Below are 20,046 nucleotides of genomic sequence, written 5' to 3' on the forward strand. Positions count from 1 at the left end.
AAAATTTGTGTTAAATTTAAATAAAAATTTAATTTGTTCGCGAAATAGACTGCAATTATTTCCTCGACGCCCAGCTCCCATAACTGGCGCAGTCGAAAGTTCCCGGTTTGTGCGTGTTTCGGACTATCGCAATTAAACGAGGAACCCATAAGTGGCGCAGCTCCCATAACTGGCGCAGTCGAAAGTTCCCGGTTTGTGCGTGTTTCGGACTATCGCAATTAAACGAGGAACCCATAAGTGGCGCAGCTCCCATAACTGGCGCAGTCGAAAGTTCCCGGTTTGTGCGTGTTTCGGACTATCGCAATTAAACGAGGAACCCATAAGTGGCGCAGAACCCATAACTGGCGCAATCGAAAGTTCCCGGTTTGTGCGTGTTTCGGACTATCGCTATTAAACGGGAAACCGAACCATTGAACGAGATCCGGACGTCGGGGAACCCTGCTCAGCTCGCTACATCCAAAAATCGATGTGCAAATACGAGATGAAGCTACTTCTGAGGCTCTACTGGAGCTTGACGATCAACACTATATACTATCTTTTCAAACCCCCACGAAAGTACAAACGCTATGTGGACAGGAACGCCATCAAATCATCGAGGGTAGTTTCCTTGCTACTATACCGAGAACCTGCAGCATCAGAACAACAGAATTCACTATCACCAACGTCAACGATAAACTCCGTGGACAGCATTTCGAAATACTTACATTCACAAATTCTGAATTATTAGCCTTGTCATCTTCAAGGAATCGAAAAGCTCATTTCAACATAACTGCAATAGATCTTAATAAACTACATGTCATTGAAGACCAAATATCAATGGAAACTTCACCAAAAGTAACCGACGCCACTTCGATGAGTACTTACCATACTACTCTTCCTCTGTACCTGTTAATCCTACTGGGTACAATTGCTCTCGCTATTGCGTACATAAGGCGATACCGGCGAAATAGAAAATCAGAAGACATATCAAAATCGAATGTTGAAATATCTCTTCAACCGTGTGCAACCTCAAGTGAGCATCACTCGTCGACAGCTACACGAGAGGACAAGAAGGCCGCAATATTTGCACTAAACGTAGGCAAATAGTTGCTCAGCTGGGGCGGGAGAAGTTACGTGTAAGCGACAGCCCTACACGTTAAGGCTGCATCGCGCCAGCCCTACACCGTTCTCACGCTGCATCGTGCTTGCGCTGCATCGGGCCTTCGCGGAACGGCCAACGCTGACGAGGCGCGCAGGTGGCCGTCCCACGCGCGGGTGGCCGTCCCACGTACAGGTGGCCGTCCACCATGGAATCAGTTCACCTCCATCGCGGAAAGTGACTCGACCTATCCCATCAATTTATTTTTTTAATTTCATTTTTGTTAAAACTTGTGTAAAATTTGTGTTAAATTTAAATAAAAATTTAATTTGTTCGCGAAATAGACTGCAATTATTTCCTCGACGCCCAGCTCCCATAACTGACGTAAAAATGTTTACAAAAAGATTTTCCTTAGGTAGGTAAGCGCATGTACACAGTAAGCGATCGATGTTGCGTTCGGAATATGCAATTAAATAATGCGCATGCATCTCGGAGGTTCTTGATTATTCTAATATAGTTTAAATTAAAGTAATAAGCATAGAATTAAATATTAATTAAATTTCATCAGTTTTAGTCACGATAAAAGAAAATTGCTTCATATTCGTCGTTATTGTTTTATTTCTACCTCCAAAGTTATAATAAAGTTAGGGTCTGGCTGACATTATGTTTAATTTTAGCAGGAATAATTGAGTATCCACTGTTTGCATATACCTATCAAATATCGAAAGCTGAGACTAAAATGAACATATTGTGAAACGTGTGTCCTAATTGTTGGTCACCACAAAGTCACCACAGTTTCAGAATAGAATGTCGTAAGTATCTATCTATTATTGATTCTCGATTTTTCTAAGGGATTCTGAGGTACCTACCTATGTTCAGATGCGTAAAACCAACCTAACATATATTCCATTCATGTGTGGAGTTATTGTTTAGAATACAAAATACAAATAATGTAACTGAGTGACAACTGATTATAATATTCAAATACATTCGAGTCGTAGGTATCTACTTAATTTCAAAGAGGCTTAACTAATGCGTAAATCTATTCCTTTTAGCACCTAGCGACGTTGGTAGTGAATTTTATTTAAAGCAACCAAATCCGGTAGTTATTTGATCAAGTGGTCTAACAAGTTTTTCGCGGTACATACATCAACTGTTTCGCCAGTGCTACGGGCCGCGTCGCGCTAACTTCGTGTTAAGAGGATGCAAAGTTGAATAATCGTATATAAACAAACAACCATGTGGAAAACGCCGCAAGATTTGGAACAGGTGCTTTTGTAAGTATAAGGAATACATTTTTTATCATATATCTAACTATATAACTACTTATTTAGAAGACTTAGATATGACTTAGACTTAATCTTATTTATGTTGATTTTATGTATGTCTAGAAAACGATTTAATATCGATCGACGTTGACCGTTAGCGGCTATTCTAAGGTAATGAAAACCTTGCTTGATGCTTTAGTGACGTCGTAAGCCGTTACATTAAGTATGTAAAATTAAATAGAATAGAATATATTTTGTTTTTATTGCACAGTATACAGTACAGTACACATACAGTCAAACAATTAATAATATAGATATACCCACTGTTGGTCATAGATATATCTATATATAAATAGCGGTAGATAATATCTTTGATGGTAATGACCCCAGGGCATTGTAGTCAATGGTCGCAATCCAACCCCTACAAGCATTATAGTATACTTCAGAGTAAAATAGACACGTGAAGATATTTTTATATTATGTTAATATCATAATTTAGGTGATAAGTTAATTAATACTTAGCCATATTTACAGAAATTACTTTTTTCTATATTAACAAATTTATCTGTGACCATTTAAGGAAACTACTATATTAGTTAATTATTTGAAATCCTTCGTAGTATGTAGGTAATAGGCGACGAATTTTGAAGTTCGACAATGTCTCCTGAGGTAGCAAACATCGTACAGCTTAATTGTTTAAAATTGTTCCTAGGTCTTGATTCTACTCAGAAGTAAGTAACTCTGTATAAGTTAATTTCTGTCATGTAACGGGACGAGGGTTCCTTCTCAAAGCGAGAATTAGGCCATAATTCACGAAGGTGGCAGGCATCTCGTGAGTCAGTAGTCTTCCTTCTCTACTTGGTTATAGAGGAATTTAGTACCACATGTTTCCTTGCGATTATTCACAATTAAAACAATAGAACATTAACATCTAAATAATTATATTATAGGTATGTATTATTACAATCCTAGAGGTAGGTGTTTTTGTGAGGACAGTTTACAATAGTATTATATTTGTAGAAAAAAGCTTGAATAAAAAGAAGCTCCACACACAAGTAAATATTTATGCCGTTAAATTAAAAGATAACACAAACTATAATTACGTAGATACTGACAGAAGAGTTCTAATTAAGATAAGCCATATCTAATTAAGTACCACGTACTTACTTTACTAAACAAGTAGAAATTACGATATTAAATAATAATAGTAGTTTGGAATACGAACATATTAAATAACAGGATATTTTTAAAGAATGCAGTGAACATACCAATCAGTTATGTGATTGGTTTTAATTTTTTCCTTAATTTATTGATATCTATTACTCTTATGAGATAACTGTTAGAGAGACAACATGTTTCTATCTGTCAGGAAGCTCATTTTTTATTCCACTCGGCAATTCTCTGAGGAATGTAGAAGGTAAGCTTTTTATTTTGTTAATTTGTAAAAACATTTTTTTCTAAAAAAAATTTCAAGAACTTCTTTGCATTAATGTTTCGTCCTGTCGTCGTGTTAAAAAATAGGTTTCTGGAATTCATATTACTAACAGAAAGGTGAGTATATGAAATACAAATTTAAAAATGAAATAAATATTTTTGTATAGCGAATTATACATTGGTTACAAACTTAAAGCATGCATGATACGAAAAATCAAAATGCAATATGCCCCGGATTTGAACCCTGATTGATTTGTAGTGTGCGAATCTGAAATTCTTTTCATTGGGGTATTCATGTATTTATAATTGACACTTAATAACTTACTTTGAGAGTTTTTCTCAAAATGTTTACTTAATTTGTATGTAATTACATTATTTTTGTGGATCCTCTCAGTTGATTACTTCCATATTTCGTAGTTAATTGACCTATTACATATTTTAAATACATACTTTTGTAAAATTTCACTTGACATAAAACGTTCTGATTTTGCATCACTGTTCACTTATATATCTATATAGCTAATTGCTAAATTTGCCGTGACTATCATAAGTCTGTACCTACTCAAATTGTTTGTTAGTACCGTCATGCCGAAGTTTATCTGGGGTCGCGATGACTCGGGATATGTCTATCATCAGTAGAAAACAATTCAGTGGGCTTTAGACCTGCTGAGTGAAGAGTCAATCCAGTAAAATGGTGGCCGAGAAAATTTCGGGACTAGAAATTGCTAGGTATTTATGAAATTGTTTATTTTTCTCGAATTATTTTGGGTATCTTTTTTCTTTTGCGATATCGTACTGTACGATATTTCTAGGACACTATGTAGCTGTTATAATTTTGTTTCTTTTTTTTTAATCAAAAGGCACAGAATAATGATTTATATAGTTATTTAGATAATCATAATTGTGAACAAAACAAAAGACACGAATAAGTCAAAAGATTGCGGGTAGGCGGGCAAGTTACCTACAATAGACTTAATAGTAGGTAATTCTGAAATATGAATTAACGAATAAGTCAAAAGATTGCGGGTAGACGGGCAAGTTACTTAATTCATATACATACATACTTTATAGTAGGAAATTCTGAAATATGAATTACATGAGTAGGTAATATGGAAATGGTGTATGAGGTACGATTACGATTGTTTATATTTTATTATAATTTATGTAGGTATCTAATTTTTAGCCGATGATTTTACATTCTAATCTTTTACGATCGAATCTAACTGATGGTAGAGCTTAACTTTATTTTGTTTCTCAATTATTTTTAGTCCTATCCACCATCACTCACTATCAGACTAAACTAAAAATATACCAGTTGTAATACTTAGGTATTAATCTAGACCGGTACTAATTGGTCTCATGTATTTTTATTCAATTAGTCTAAGATTTATTGTTCGACAATTTGATACGAATTTACACGAGTTTCATGAACCTATTTTATGTAATACATGATTTTTATACAGAGCTATTCAAAAAGACTTGCGCGAGCAAGTAGCGGAGCTTCGCACGATCTCCGCTAAGTTCCAGCCGAGGCTCGCCATCGTGCAGGTGGGCGGGCGCGAGGACTCCAATGTCTACATCAGGATGAAGCTGAAGGCGGCTGAGGACATCGGCATCCTCGCCGAGCATGTGCGCCTACCGCGGGATTGCACGCAAACTGAGGTTGGTATTGGAATGCACAACTTTTTTTCAGAGTTTATTAAGTACATTAATAAACTCTGAAACAAAGTTGAAAAAAAGTTATTAACATTTTAGTATAATAATTAACATATTAATGTAATAAAATACCACCCTCCGACATTACAACAAATAACCAAATAATTACGTTCCAATAACACAGTACCTACGAATTTTACCTAAATTGAATTACCTTAACTAAAATTTACTTATAAGTATATGACGCTCCTTATTAGTCACCTATTATTTATTGTAAGTTTCTTCGACATCGGTTCAGTTTTCAAAAATATAATCGTCATATAGATAAAATTTAATGTAAAAGTATTACTTATTACATTTATAAAAATTATAAGTAGGCAGATATTTATTGTTTATAATGAAAAAATGGCTTTTTGATCGTTTTGAAGTAAGGAGTAAACGTCTTTATCTAATAACAGTAAGGTAACAACATGCTGATAATATAAATAATTATTAAATTCGATTCTCTACGTTTGTTATCAAGCAGACGGTTAAAACAATTCCAAAAAATAAAATACGTAAGTTTTGATAAAGAGATACGACGGTGCTCTTGGCCTCCGACCTTCCCGATAAGATGCATCTCGCGTTATATTGCCCTAGGCTGTTTACGTTTTAGAATGTGATGTAATAAGTAAATAGTATTAAATCATCTTAATATTATTAATATTACATATCTGAAGTCGTTTATAGAAAATGAAATCCCGAGAATGATATTCTCTATCCCGCGGTATCACGGCATTTTGTGAATCCTGCTGGTTATTTGGACTTCGTAAATAAGTTATGAACAAGTTCAATGTTCGAAAGATACAGGTTTTACTGAAATATATCACATTTTGGCAAACAAAACATTTATTGTTCACATTCCCAAAGTAGAAGCGCGGGATCTCGTTAAACTCGCGTCCGGGATTACTCTCGCTATATGCGGGATCCCAGCATGTTTGGATCCCGTTATCTCTTCACGTGACGTGAGTGATGATGAGATATATTTGAATGTTTCTTCTCCCCTAGCTGCTGGGAAAGCTGACAAGCCTGAACGAGTCTCCATCGGTGCATGGGATCATCGTGCAAATGCCGCTCGATTCCACGCACTCCATCGACTCCCACCTCGTCACAGACGCTGTCTCTTGTGATAAAGATGTTGATGGGTATGTGTGAAGTACTATGATATAAAGTATACCTAAGTATACCTACTATGATATAAAGTGTTTTTAGTTTGTATACGTCTACGAAGGGAATGCTACTTACAGCTATTTAATAATGTCTTCGTAATGCGTTCTACTGCTGTATGTACACGAGACATTGTTACATAATGGGGAGATAAAAGAAACTTGATTAAGTATTGTAAGCAAGTTGTTTTTTTTAGCATATTCAATGTAGCGTATACTTAGATATTATACCTATAATATGTAACAGTACCTATAGGTAAAGGGTTTGATTCCGGATCAATCCTTACCACAAAGCCATAAATCCTTGTGCAATTATGAGTACAAAAATAAATAATTCAATCAAAAGCAATGTAAATTTGTAACATTCTCGTTGCTTTCCTAAAGCTTAAATACCATAAACGAGGGTCGAGTGTCGCTGGGAGACATGTCGGGCTTCGTGCCATGTACGCCTGCGGGTTGCATCGAGCTCATCAAAAAGACCGGAGTGTCCATCGCCGGGAAGAACGCAGTGGTGCTCGGCCGCAGCCGGATCGTTGGCACGCCTGTGGCAGAGCTACTCAAATGGGAGCACGCCACTGTCACCGTGTGCCACTCAAAGACTAAGAACTTGAGTGAAATCGTAAGTTATTTACAATGCACCTATTTATAATTACTAATTACTTAAAGGTATATAGTAAGTTACTTTTATTACTCAGTCGGATTAATTGACACTTCTGTGGCTGTCCTCAAATAGAAATAGAGCGTACATTTTTTTATAACGCTAAGTGCGTAAGAAGTATAACAACAATAATTATAGTTCAAAAAACTAAAAAACACGCTTTTATGATAAAATCAACTAAAAAGTAGAAAATAATTTTCAATCTAAGAATCAATTAAGGAACAGTAAATAGTATAATTGTGGAAAAAGTGTGGGGTGCTTTTCGAACCTGATAAATGGAGCACTCCACACTTTCTCCACAATTATACTATTTACTGTTCCTTAATTGATTCTTAGATTGAAAATTACTCTTTTATCTTTTATCTACTTTTTAGTTGATTTTATCATAAACTCTTTTTATCTACTTTTTAGTTGATTTTATCATAAAAGCGTGTTTTTTAGTTTTTTGAACTATAATTATTTATTAATTTTTTGTATTTCTCGTTATAGCGACCACCATTATTCATCGTTTGTAAAAAAATCAAGTGTCTATCTATTACGATTTAAGAGATAAAGCCCAACGACAGACGAACAGACCGCTGAGGGTTTCGTTTTAACCTTTGAGTACGGAATCCTAAAAATCATTCTACAAGAGGGCATTATAGATATGTTTCAGAACATTTGAGTTATAGGGAAATAACATTATTATTTTCTAACCTAAAAATCACGATATAAAAGTTACGCCTATTGAAACTAAATAGCAATAATTATTTGCAATCTAAAGTTGCGATGAACTTTGCTGAAGGTGTTTGAAAAATCTCGCCTCGAAAATCGTTAATCCAGAGGATGTTGATAAGGACAATGGTACAAAACTATTAATGTTTAAAATATTGAATTGTCATCGGTCCTTAATAAGTATGCCAAAATTCGAGTTAATCCGACGTTTTGAAGGGGGTTAAAATCATGTTGAAAGATTCCGTTACATACTAACATACCAACATACCAACATACATACGTCTGAAGCTAATAAAAGCGTGTTAAAAACAACCACTATTTGTTTTAGTATTACACAACTATTATTTTCACACTAATGTTGTAATATTTAATAATTTCCACCAGACCAAAACAGCCGACATCCTGGTGGTGGCTATAGGACGAGCGGAGATGGTCCGCGGCTCGTGGATCAAGCCAGGCGCCGTTGTCATCGACTGTGGCATCAACCCGATCAAGGGTACGTATTTGAGCAATCATTTAAATAAAACAGGATATCCTAAAAGGCGTATAAAAGTAAATAAGTAGGTAAAATTCAGAACGATTCGGATCAGTATACGGAATACAGTTACTACAGTAGGTAGGTAAATGTATTTTTTTACAAAATGTAACTAAGAAATGTATGATTTCATTAATTAAATAATTGAAGTACTTATGTAATATTTCTTTGGTTATTTGTGTTTTTGTGTATGAACTAAGTGTTACAAAATAACCCGATACAATATATCTAGTAGGTACCTACCTACTTAAAACGTAGGTACGAGGTAAAATCATAAAAATAATAGCAAACCACAGTTTAATACAACATTTGTGGCATTTTTATTGGCTTGAGGTAATCGACTATACATTTATAAGGACAATCCAGCGCTGAGACTATCAAAGCGATGTCTGAAGTACTCTGATGTAAGTCAAAACAACGGAAGTGCTACAATAAGCGGATATGCACTATATGCAGTCTTATTCCGAATCTTAAGAATTTAACTGGTGTATTAAGTGAGACTGATTTTTATATTAAGTACGTGTCAAAATCAATAAGTATAATTATGGTTAAGTGTTTAAGTAATAGTATAAAATTAGGATAAAAGTGCGCGAAAATGGAGTCGTGAAAAGTATGTTAAGTATATATTTTTTTAAGCATTAAATTATAATATTAAAATTTACTTAGTGTGTAATTTATGCAGAAGGTCATAGATTAGTAAAGATACTCGTACTTCGCCGCCTTGAAATTGAATGAAGCCACAAACGGCTTATTATCGTAAGTTCTTTTTTTGAATTTTTGACAAATAAACACATTTTTAGAGACAATTTACCTTCAATTTACGAATAAATAACTAATACTGTGTAATTTACATTAATTTACATAATAAATAAATAATTATTTCGAATATTTTAGGGATATTTTAGCACGGAGACGTGGCAAAACTTTTTTACGCAAGTATTTCAATTCTCAAAACTGGGTACATTTTCTTGTTAGGAGTGAGTAATCTTTACTAATCTATGCAGAAGGTACACACAAAATACTCACTAAGTAAGTTGGTATGAAAAAGACATAATGTGGCAGAATTACCCGCTACGATCGTAGGTTTACAAAATATAATTGAAAGGTAATCGACTCAGTCGGAATCGATAGTGTACCTACACACTTTACTACATTTAGTTTAAATTTTCAAATGTATACGTAATGTAGACGCATACATTGTAAAAGCAATTTGTTGTAGTGTTAAATTATTATGATTTGTAATAACATGTTTTATTTATTGAAAATTTAGAATAGTACTTAAAAGGGGTGGTGTTTTTGTATTTGTGACCATGCCACTCATTACTCACGGTCCTAGAGTGAGCCTTTAGGTAAGATTTCCTTATTTTAAATTTCATTTAGTGCCAAATTGATCCAAACTTTTTCAGAATAAGTACTACAGTACTATATGTACTGAACTTGCTGAACAGAACTTCCTGAAAGAATTATTAGTTATTACCACGGTCCAGTTGTCTACATTATCCCTAACACAGGTTAGGTTAGGTTAGGCTAACCTAACCTAACTTAACCAATAGCTATACAAGTTCCCAGAACTACACAGAAATCAAGTTGTTTCCTTCAACTCTCCTACCTGCAACTGTAAAATCTCAAAAATTCTGTTTCGTTCCTATGCTTGATGTATTTATATAAAAATCAACACGTATTGTAGTCTAAATTAACTTGTCTAAATTAATATATCTGATTTACTGTAACGATTGCTGTAGTCCTTGTTTTCGTAAATAAACGTTATTTTCTTATGTACATGAGTTGTACTTTTTTAGAAAATAAAAATCTTAAACCGTAACTCCAGATGACACTAAGGCGGGCGGTCAGCGCCTGGTAGGCGACGTAGCGTACTCCGAGGCGGTGTCGGTCGCCGGCCACGTGACGCCGGTGCCGGGCGGCGTGGGCCCCATGACCGTGGCCATGCTGATGCGGAACACGGTGCTGGCGGCGCGCAGGCAGCTCGAGCGGCTCCACGCGCCGGTGTGGCCGCTGCAGCTGCTGAGGCTGACGCCCCAGTCACCGCCGCCCAGGTCAGAATTTGTTTTTTTGTTTACATTATCATATGTCTTTTATTTAATACTAGCTGACCCGGCAAACTTTGTACCGCCTCAAAATCTATTTATCAAATATCAATCAAATCTATTTATCATTTATCAAAATATCAAATATCAAATAGATTTCATATAAAATATAGCCTATGTTACTCGTGGATAATGTAGCTTTCGAATGGTGAAAGAATTTTTAAAATCGGTCCAGTAGTTTTTGAGCCTATTCATTACAACCAAACAAACAAACAAAGTTTTCCTCTTTATAATATTTCACAAAACTATATACCTAAGTACAAACATAAACACATACACTGGTGAATAATGCACTATGGCATTATTATTTGCAATATTATTCTCATATTCGAATTCAAATCCCATCTAATAAATGCAAGTAACAAATTTACAATAAGTAGAATAAGTCCTGACCCGTAATTTATTTATTTAATTTTTTTTTTTTTTTTTTCAAACAAATAATATTAGTGTAGAAAAAACATGATCATGTATCAGTTTTTGACTGATATGATATGCTGATATGCAGTTTAGACCAACCGGTCATGATGCATGAAATTTAACATGGAAGTTTCTTATATAACGTCAATAAACACTAAGCCGAAAGTATTTTTGAAATTTAAATTTGAATCCCCTGAAAGAATATGGGAGTAAATTGAAAGTAACGTGAAAGGTACGTTGCCTTTAACTTTCATTAAAATAAGAACGCGCAGACAATTATTTCTCACTACTTATTATTCAATTCTGTGGTAAGCGATTAACGTTAAGTATGATAAGCAATAAGGTTATATAAAATAAAATGAACTGCAAATTCTAATAAAATAAACCATTACCTTTTAATGATTTTATTAAGATAGTAGTTTTCCTCGCGGCTTCGTTAGAATACATAATAATTGTATATTTTTGTGATATTTGATGGTAAAGCTATTTATATCCATTGCTAGACTTGCACTATACGTACTATAGGATTTATTTTCTTTTTCAAAATAATTATATCGTCACTGAAAAGACTAAAAGTCTAACACGCAAAGGGGCTCCTTTCTAACGATATGCGTACGTATCATAGGGGATGATATGTTCTATTTATTTGTACAACTTAAAGTTTGCTTAAATTTGTAAGAATTGTTTATCTATTTAAACTGTCAAAGCGCAACAAACACCAATCAATGGACCAAACCAACTCTTGTGTTTACACTGTTGTTAAGGATCTCCGACCTCTCGTCTGGTTGTCATGCGGACAAAACCATACGGGGAAGTCCATTTATTAACTAAGTAATATGAAAACGTGTTAAAATTATAAATACATTTTTATGACAGTGTCTTATTGGTCTATTTATGGCACATAAAGTACAGGAATCTATTACGATAAGGAAAACAGAAAATCTTTTATAGTGGAAAATTATATGTTCGACTCACATAAACATGCTTATACTAACAATATCGTCGTCACATAGTTTTATAGGTAGAGGTAGGTAAATAAGCTGTAAGGTCTGAGTTCTAATATCTGCCTTTCAGATGCATATGTACAGAAAATCTAGACGCACGCTAGTTCGTCTAGATTGCGTAGCTATTTTACGTATACTTATCTGAAACGTTTTTAGCGTTGGCATTAAAATATCATTGATGATAAATAAAGACAAATAAAGAGATTTGATTTGATGATGGTCGTAATAAAAGTGGCACAAAACCTGTAAAACGTAGGTAAATTTTGTGCTCTACCTTTTTTGTTTGGTGAAATGCAGCTGACTTTACTTTGTTTCCATAATATTCATGCATCGTTATTGTACGTTTACTGAGTTTGATCTTTCAACGATCTAACCTAGTTCCATTTTTCTTCACCTTATTCATTATTTAAAGTTTGGACAATACGATAAGAATGTGATGTTATGAGACAGAGATTAGAAATATATACCTATACTTTTAGCTTACCTACTAAGTTGAAGATATATACTTAGGCTGTTTAGTTAATCTCCCCCACAGATCTATATTGTATTACAAATACAGGTCTGTGATCACCCCATTATTAAGATTGTAAAGATCGAAATTTGCTCATTTTTGCCTGCCTAAATAGTCTAAATTCGATCTGTAGGTACTTGGCAAAGATTGGCTAATACATTGTTAATTAAAATGTGCTTGACTGCCAACTGTACCTACCCGTTAAACCAAACTAAAAACACCAATAGTTCTTGTTCGCGTAGCATAGCTTAAAAGTCCATGTAGGCAGGAAAACTACGGTATTAAAAACTAAAATGAGGCTTAAATATGTGGAGCTAGCTTCGTGTATGAAGTTGTACTTCCATACATTATTTTTTTTCTCATTTAAAACTTTATTTATCCTTTATAAACCATTATTACGTCTTTTATTTTACTTATTCTTGATGTTGAATCTTTATTCTTGATGTGCCTATATAAATAATGATTTAAAAAGAGTTATTAAATATTTCTTGAACTATCGTTAAGTAGATAACTTACTTACCTACGCCCGATTTTTCAATAAATGGTAGGCACAAATTGTAAAATGTGGATATTTCGCAGGTAAAACAGACAGATTGAGTATTAATTATTAATTATCATTAATCTAATTAGCATTAATGTATTGTTTTTTATTAACAGCGACATCGTGATAGCCCGATCGCAGAAGCCCAAGGACATAAGCCAGCTGGCGCACGAAATCGGCCTCTTCCCGGGCGAGGTGTCGCAGTATGGAAACACGAAGGCCAAGATCTCTCTGTCGGTCCTGGACCGTCTTAATGACCAACCTAATGGGAAATACATTGTCGTGGCTGGGTAAGTACGGTTTTTGTGTCTTAGGATAGAGCTCTTCTAGTCGACGACCCGTACCATTTACCATACCGGACCAACTGACCGGTACGTATTCACCATACCGGTCTGACGTGCAAAGAGTTCTGGGTTCGATCCCTGGTTACACTGACATCTGATTGATGTAGTTGGATCAATATTACACGAGTCACTAAAACTATATTAAATCAAAAATTGTTGGCTTAGCTTCGAAGAACGGGTTTGTGTGGTTTTAAAAAAGAAATTGGGAATATATAAGAATTACTAGGTAGGTAGGTAGGTACTACGAATGTACGCGTAGGTACTACAGTCAAGTGAATGAATTTCAATGTTTAGGCATAAGATTTTGGTGAATATTTTGAAGAAGACGCTGGAAGGACCATTTTGGAGTAATAACTCTGACATGCATTTATTACAAATCCACGTAAATGTGTACGATAGACAAAGAACTGTTCGATAATTGTAGAATGTGGTGTTTTGCAGGATTACCCCGACTCCCCTCGGTGAGGGTAAGAGTACCACCCTACTGGGCTTGGTGCAGGCGCTGTCGGCTCACCGCGGCCGCAACTCCATAGCTTGCATGCGTCAGCCCAGCCAAGGACCTACTTTTGGAGTTAAGGGCGGTGCTGCCGGCGGTGGATACTCTCAGGTATGAATTAACTATTAACAAGAAAAACTATCAAGTATTCTGGTGTTGAAATTTGTCTAGAAGGCTGTAATAGCCTTTATTTGCAATATCAGATTTAGTTGAGATTCTATGAGCAGGATTAGGTCTCCGCATCTGGAAAAGTACTTACACCTATGCTCATGCAATATGGTAGAGAATGCCATTAGGCATTGAGTCCTCCTTTGTTACCCTTAGTTTAAGGCGTTTCAAAAATTAAAATAAAATAAATTATTAGAAATACATATCGGTTATTGGCAAATATTGTGTTTTTGTAAATATATATAAAAAATAAATAAATGTTTGATTGCCAGCATAACAATTTGAATCTTCTATAATATAGATTACATTTCTCATAAAAATCATTTACCTATCCATACCCATACATAATACAATTCTTGAAATACTATGTACATTAGTAATTTACTATATGTTCCAGGTGATTCCCATGGAAGACTTCAATCTCCACCTCACTGGCGACATCCACGCCGTAACTGCTGCGAACAATTTACTAGCAGCTCAGATGGACGCTCGCATATTCCACGAATTAACCCAGAAGGATGGACCTTTATACGACCGTCTGGTACCGAAGATCAAGGGAGTTAGAAAGTTCTCTCCCATTCAGCTAAGAAGACTACAAAGATTGGGAATAAATAAGACCGATCCTGATTCTCTTACTGATGATGAAAGAACAAGATTTGCGAGACTTAATATTGATCCTAAGAATATTATGTGGAACAGAGGTGATTGCTTTTTTTGTAATTTTCTATTTATTTTATTTATAAGTTTTTTGTAATAATAGCAACATGATAGAAATACAATACAAACTACTACAGACTGCTTATATAGTGATACTAGCTGACCCGGCAAACGTTGTGTTGCCATATAAATAAAAAAATGTTAAGGGTGAACAACCCTTATCACTTAGGGGTATGAATAGATTCTCAGACCTACTGATTATGCATATAAAATTTGGTGAAAATCGGTAAAGCCGTTTCGGAGGAGTACGGTACCTAACATTGTGACACGAGAATTTTAATATAAGATATTGCTATCAAACATGACAAAATTTTTAATACACTTTCAGTTGTGGATTTGAACGACAGATACTTGCGGAAGATCACAATCGGACAGTCGCCAACAGAGAAAGGATTCACACGTGAAACTTGTTTTGACATCTCAGTTGCTTCGGAGATTATGGCTATTTTGGCCCTCGGTAATGATGTGGAGGATATTAAGGAGAGACTCGCCAACATGGTAGTAGCACTTGACAAGAGCGGCAATCCTGTTACCGCTGATGATCTGGTAAGTTGAAAGAAAACTGACACCACTATATGTTGAGTTAGAAAAACAGTAATACGTGATTAGCGAATGTGTGTGGAATTATCTACGTTGCAACTTCTGATCGTAACATTGATTCTGCTTCGTCAAAGTTTTTGTTAGAAAAAAATCTGAGCTGTCCCGGGATTCGGGCAGTTGAGAAAAACGTTAATACCATGCTTCTAAACCTCTACCGTAGTAATCCTTTCATAATAGATGACGACACATTAAGTATACTCTCAAAAATATAATAATCAGAATACGAAACGTATTAAATATTTTAAATAGTTTTCAATTTTAATAAACATTGATTTACAATAATTATATTTCACACCAACAGAAATAAACATACAATAATCTAATTATTCACTTAATTTGATTACAAAAAAAAAATGTTTGAATATTATATAGTATTGGAAAATTATACAAATAGATGGCGTGCCGGGACTTTCGTTTGTGACACGCGTCGCTACGCCAACACCGACCTTCATTCCGAATTCTGACCGAATTTCATAATTCCAGGGTGTAACCGGAGCGTTGATGGTTCTCCTCCGTGATGCATTCGAGCCCACCCTGATGCAGTCGCTAGAGGGCACGCCGGTGCTGGTGCACACCGGGCCCTTCGCCAACATCGCCCACGGCTGCTCCTCGATCATCGCTGACAAGATCGCGCTGAAGCTTGTCAGGGACCAAGGATATGTTGCTACTGAAGCTGGATTCGGATCTGATATTGGTATGTTTTAGCGTTTAAGGATGTTACACTTTGTAATTTCATGCTGTATTTTGGGTGTACGTGTAACCGTGGTTTACTTAAATTGTCATGGACTAAATATGTGTTGCTATCGGAGTTGGCTCCGGATTTGACATTGGTACGGATTATTGTTGACAATTGTTATTTTTTTTAATTTAATAGTACAGTTTTGGCTTGCTTGGTAATTTATTGTATAATATAAGGGTAGCAGACGAGCAGTCCACCTGATGGAAAGTAGCTAATGCCGCCCATAATATCTGTAATCAACTCCAGATAGAATTAGATATTCCTACCTTCGGTCGGCCACAGATGCTCCGCCACCGACTAAGTTGGAACACCTCGGAAAAGTATGTCTCCGTTGCCGTTGTCATTAATCCGTACTTTCCTAATCGGTGTTTGCGTAACGCAATGGTGTATGGTGTAGGTGTAAACGCCTGAACTGAATTTGGCGGATACACAGCGGTGCGACTACAGTATCGATCGAATACTAACAATGATGACGATTTTAAGTGATAACGTTTCTAATATTGCAGGCATGGAGAAGTTCTTCGACATAAAGTGCCGTGCGAGCGGCTCGACTCCACACTGCGCGGTGATCGTGAGCACGGTGCGCGCGCTGAAGATGCACGGCGGCGGGCCCGCCGTCACGCCCGGCGCGCCGCTGCACGACGTGTATGTACAGGTGAGTGGACACATTGTGCCTGTCATAGATTAGTAAAGATACTTCGCCGCCTTGAAATTGAATGAAGCCACAAACGGCTTTATTTGTTAATTCTTTTTTTGAATTCTTGACAAATAAAAACATTTTTAGAGAAAATTTACGAATAAATGACTAATACTGCGTAATTTACATAATAAATTAATAATTATTTCAAATATTTTAGGGACATTTTAGCACGGAGACGTGGCAAAACTTTTTTACGCAACTATTTCAATTCTCAAAACTGGGTACATTTTCTTGTTAGGAGTGAGTAATCTTTACTAATCTATGGTCCCTATAGTCCCGGGACTGGAAAAGGGTTACGGTATCCCCTGCCTTTCGTAAGAGGCGACTAAAGGGAAGCTTGGAGTTGCGGGCGGCAAGAGTTCCCACTCTGCATGCAGTGGATCAGGCGTTTCTCGGCCAGTATGAAAACGATGCATTTGGACTTTTATATTTGTCATTGTGTGTCCAACGTCCATATACTAGTAACCTAATAATAAAAATGATAACTACTAATAAAAAATATAAGTAATGCCTTTTAAAATATAACGGTAATGTTATTATTATTTTTCAGGAGAACCTGGAATTGTTGAGCAAGGGTCTCTGCAACTTGGGCAAACACATCAGCAACGGAAACAAATTCGGAGTGCCCGTCGTCATCGCAGTTAATAGACACGGGTATGTTTGAATTATATATCAAACTCTTATATACACATTAAGATATATGGCATTCGTTGGAGAGGTTAAGGGTGTTTGAAACCCTTAGCAAAAACAAAAAAATCTGTACAGCTTATTTGTACAAACATGTTCCAGGTTGTAGGTTCAAACATTAATAACGCATTGTACTTAGTTCGCTTTATTATTATCAATTATACACATATTATTATATTATACACACTAATAACATGCTATTTTCATACAATTACAACGTGATTTTAGACGTTTTTACGTCAATGTCTTCGCGAGCGTTTAAGCAGCAAATTCAACTTCAAAATACAAGTACCGTTAAAATTATAAATGATAACCAGTATGTTTGATAACAGGAACGATACAGAAGCTGAACTTAATTTAGTGAAGAACTTCGCTGAGAAGAACGGCGCATTCAAAGCTGTTATCTGCAACCACTGGGCTAAGGGTGGCGCTGGTGCCTTAGACCTGGCGGATGCCGTCATCGCAGCCTGCGAATCCAAATCCACATTCAATTATTTGTATCCACTGAAACTGTCCATCCAAGATAAGATCAAGAAGATCGCTACTGAAATGTACGGCGCAGGAGAAATCGAATATACTGATGAAGTGTTGGAGAAAATCAAGGATTTCACTGTCAAGGTAATTCGAATGTTTTGATAATTGATTTGTAGTTTCTTCGAACAAGAATTACTGATGCTCATGGACAGACTTCCTGGACGGACATCCTTTTATTTTTTTATGATATTGAAGTTACAAATGAATTTCATCCATCTGATGGTTAGTAGTCGTCGCCTATCTTAATCCTACTTGTAATATATAAGTATTTCAAATAAAAGATTTTATTTAGAATCAGCCGCAGAAGCTTTATTACTGCTGTCGTTTATATGGATAAGTTGGAATGGTTTATGTGCGTGGTTTTCACTATACAGCCTTTCAACAAAAACACAGTAATGCTTAATAACTGTTATTTTAGGACCGAGATGAGTATAGTAATCATGTCATTAGGGTCAACATTCTGTGAACTTAAGAAAATTGTGGCATTAGCACGAAATTAAACGCCAACTTTCCATTTCCATAAAACATGTTTCATTTATAGGGTTACGACAAGTTCCCCATTTGCATGGCCAAGACATCGAACTCGCTAACAGGCGACCCCGCGATCAAGGGCGCCCCAACCGGCTTCAAGCTCCGCATCAACAACATCTTCGTGTCCGTCGGCGCCGGCTTCGTGGTGCCCATCTGCGGGGAAATCTCCAAGATGCCGGGCTTGCCCACTCGCCCCAGCATCTACGATATTGACCTCAATACTCAGACTGGCGAAATTGAGGGTCTCTTCTAATTTTTCCACACATTTCTAGCGTAAGGGGGAAAATAAGTACTATAAAAATAAACATGAATTAAAAATACTGTACTCAATAAGATTGTCATCATTAAAAGCATTAATAAAGCATCCGAAATTGAATAATTTGTCTGGAATTCGTAATCAGCTAGTTAGATGGGGAAATTCAGAAAAGCTTTTATCATTTATTTTATTAATGAAGGTAAAATGTAAGGTCTACATGCTACTTTGGCCCACTTCCTAGTACCCGATTCAGCAGAAATTTTGCATACACGTTTGCTTTAATGGCCACTGCATTATATTAATGATGTCATTTTAAATCATCATTAATAAGAGGAATATGAGAAACCAAATGAATAACCGATAACTTTTTTTAATAATTTAAAAATAACTCGACGTTTAAAATTATTTTTTCCCAATTATATTCTTATTATTGCAATTATACATCTTAATAAAAATATATATAAATAAAATCCAAGACAATTTAAATATTAAAATACTATGTTTTTATCTGTTACATTTTTCGGAATATACAAAAAATACAATTTATTATATACATAAAAATAAAGATATTGTAATGTTATTTTCTATGATGTTTTATATAACCAATAAAATGTATAACATATTGTCGCAGTTTTAATTACTTTTAAAAGTTCCTAATATTTTCGAAATAAATTAAGTAGGTACTTAAATAGTCATCCTCTGTCAGCTCTTGTCTTTCAGTGAGAGTTCCATTATAATAATTCCAACTTTTTATTAAGGTATGCATGCATTAAGGTAATATCAGGTTGAATTTTATGATTTATGTTACAATATAATTAAGTATGGTTCATTTTGAAAAAATAAAATACTTACATGACGTGTAATACGTAGGTACCAGCACTTAGATTTTATGATGTCTTTATAATCGTCTTTGATAAGTAAAATTTACTCATAAAAGATAATCGCAGGGAATTAAAACGTGTTCTCAAGTAACTTAACAAATAATTACTTAACGGTTCATGAGTTACATAACCTTTTAAGGATTGTTATAACTTATAGCACAGTACAAATATATAGATCCCTATACTGTGCTTATAGTCCGCGTAAAACTGCTAGTCCGCTCTGAATGTAGAAATGAATCGCGACACCGTAGCAAATTGTACCTGCTC

General features: G+C 35.4%; 1 protein-coding gene across 2 annotated transcripts; it reads left to right on the top strand.

The window, feature by feature from the left end:
- Positions 1-2,103: 2,103 nt before the first annotated feature.
- pug (pug C-1-tetrahydrofolate synthase, cytoplasmic) lies at positions 2,104-19,520 on the top strand. 2 transcript variants are annotated; one of them, XM_073073810.1, is made up of 15 exons: positions 2,104-2,355; positions 5,244-5,442; positions 6,484-6,620; positions 7,026-7,260; positions 8,398-8,509; positions 10,377-10,602; positions 13,243-13,416; positions 13,912-14,077; positions 14,532-14,835; positions 15,180-15,397; positions 15,935-16,145; positions 16,697-16,845; positions 17,441-17,544; positions 17,910-18,195; positions 18,653-19,520. In XM_073073810.1, exons 1-15 carry the CDS (start codon positions 2,318-2,320, stop codon positions 18,893-18,895), a joined length of 2,802 nt encoding a protein of 933 aa, XP_072929911.1. In that variant the 5' UTR covers positions 2,104-2,317; the 3' UTR covers positions 18,896-19,520. The 2 variants fall into 2 exon arrangements, with proteins under 2 accessions (XP_072929911.1, XP_072929912.1); XM_073073811.1 differs by lacking the exon at positions 2,104-2,355 and adding an exon at positions 4,345-4,509.
- The last annotated feature ends 526 nt before the right edge of the window (positions 19,521-20,046 follow it).

Source organism: Epargyreus clarus, unplaced genomic scaffold (genome assembly GCF_041222505.1).
Source record: "Epargyreus clarus isolate Ecla_fem2 unplaced genomic scaffold, WU_Ecla_fem_2.2 ptg000006l, whole genome shotgun sequence".
Lineage (NCBI taxonomy): Eukaryota > Metazoa > Arthropoda > Insecta > Lepidoptera > Hesperiidae > Epargyreus > Epargyreus clarus.

What these genes read in the sequence shown, in the direction of transcription:
- pug (XM_073073810.1), top strand. Translation starts at nt 2,318, where the DNA reads ATGTGGAAAACGCCGCAAGATTTGGAACAGGTGCTTTT. An exon ending in TGGCATCAACCCGATCAAGG is followed by an intron (nt 8,510 to 10,376) that starts GTACGTATTTGA and finishes CCGTAACTCCAG; the next exon opens with ATGACACTAAGGCGGGCGGT. An exon ending in ATCGCAGTTAATAGACACGG is followed by an intron (nt 17,545 to 17,909) that starts GTATGTTTGAAT and finishes GTTTGATAACAG; the next exon opens with GAACGATACAGAAGCTGAAC.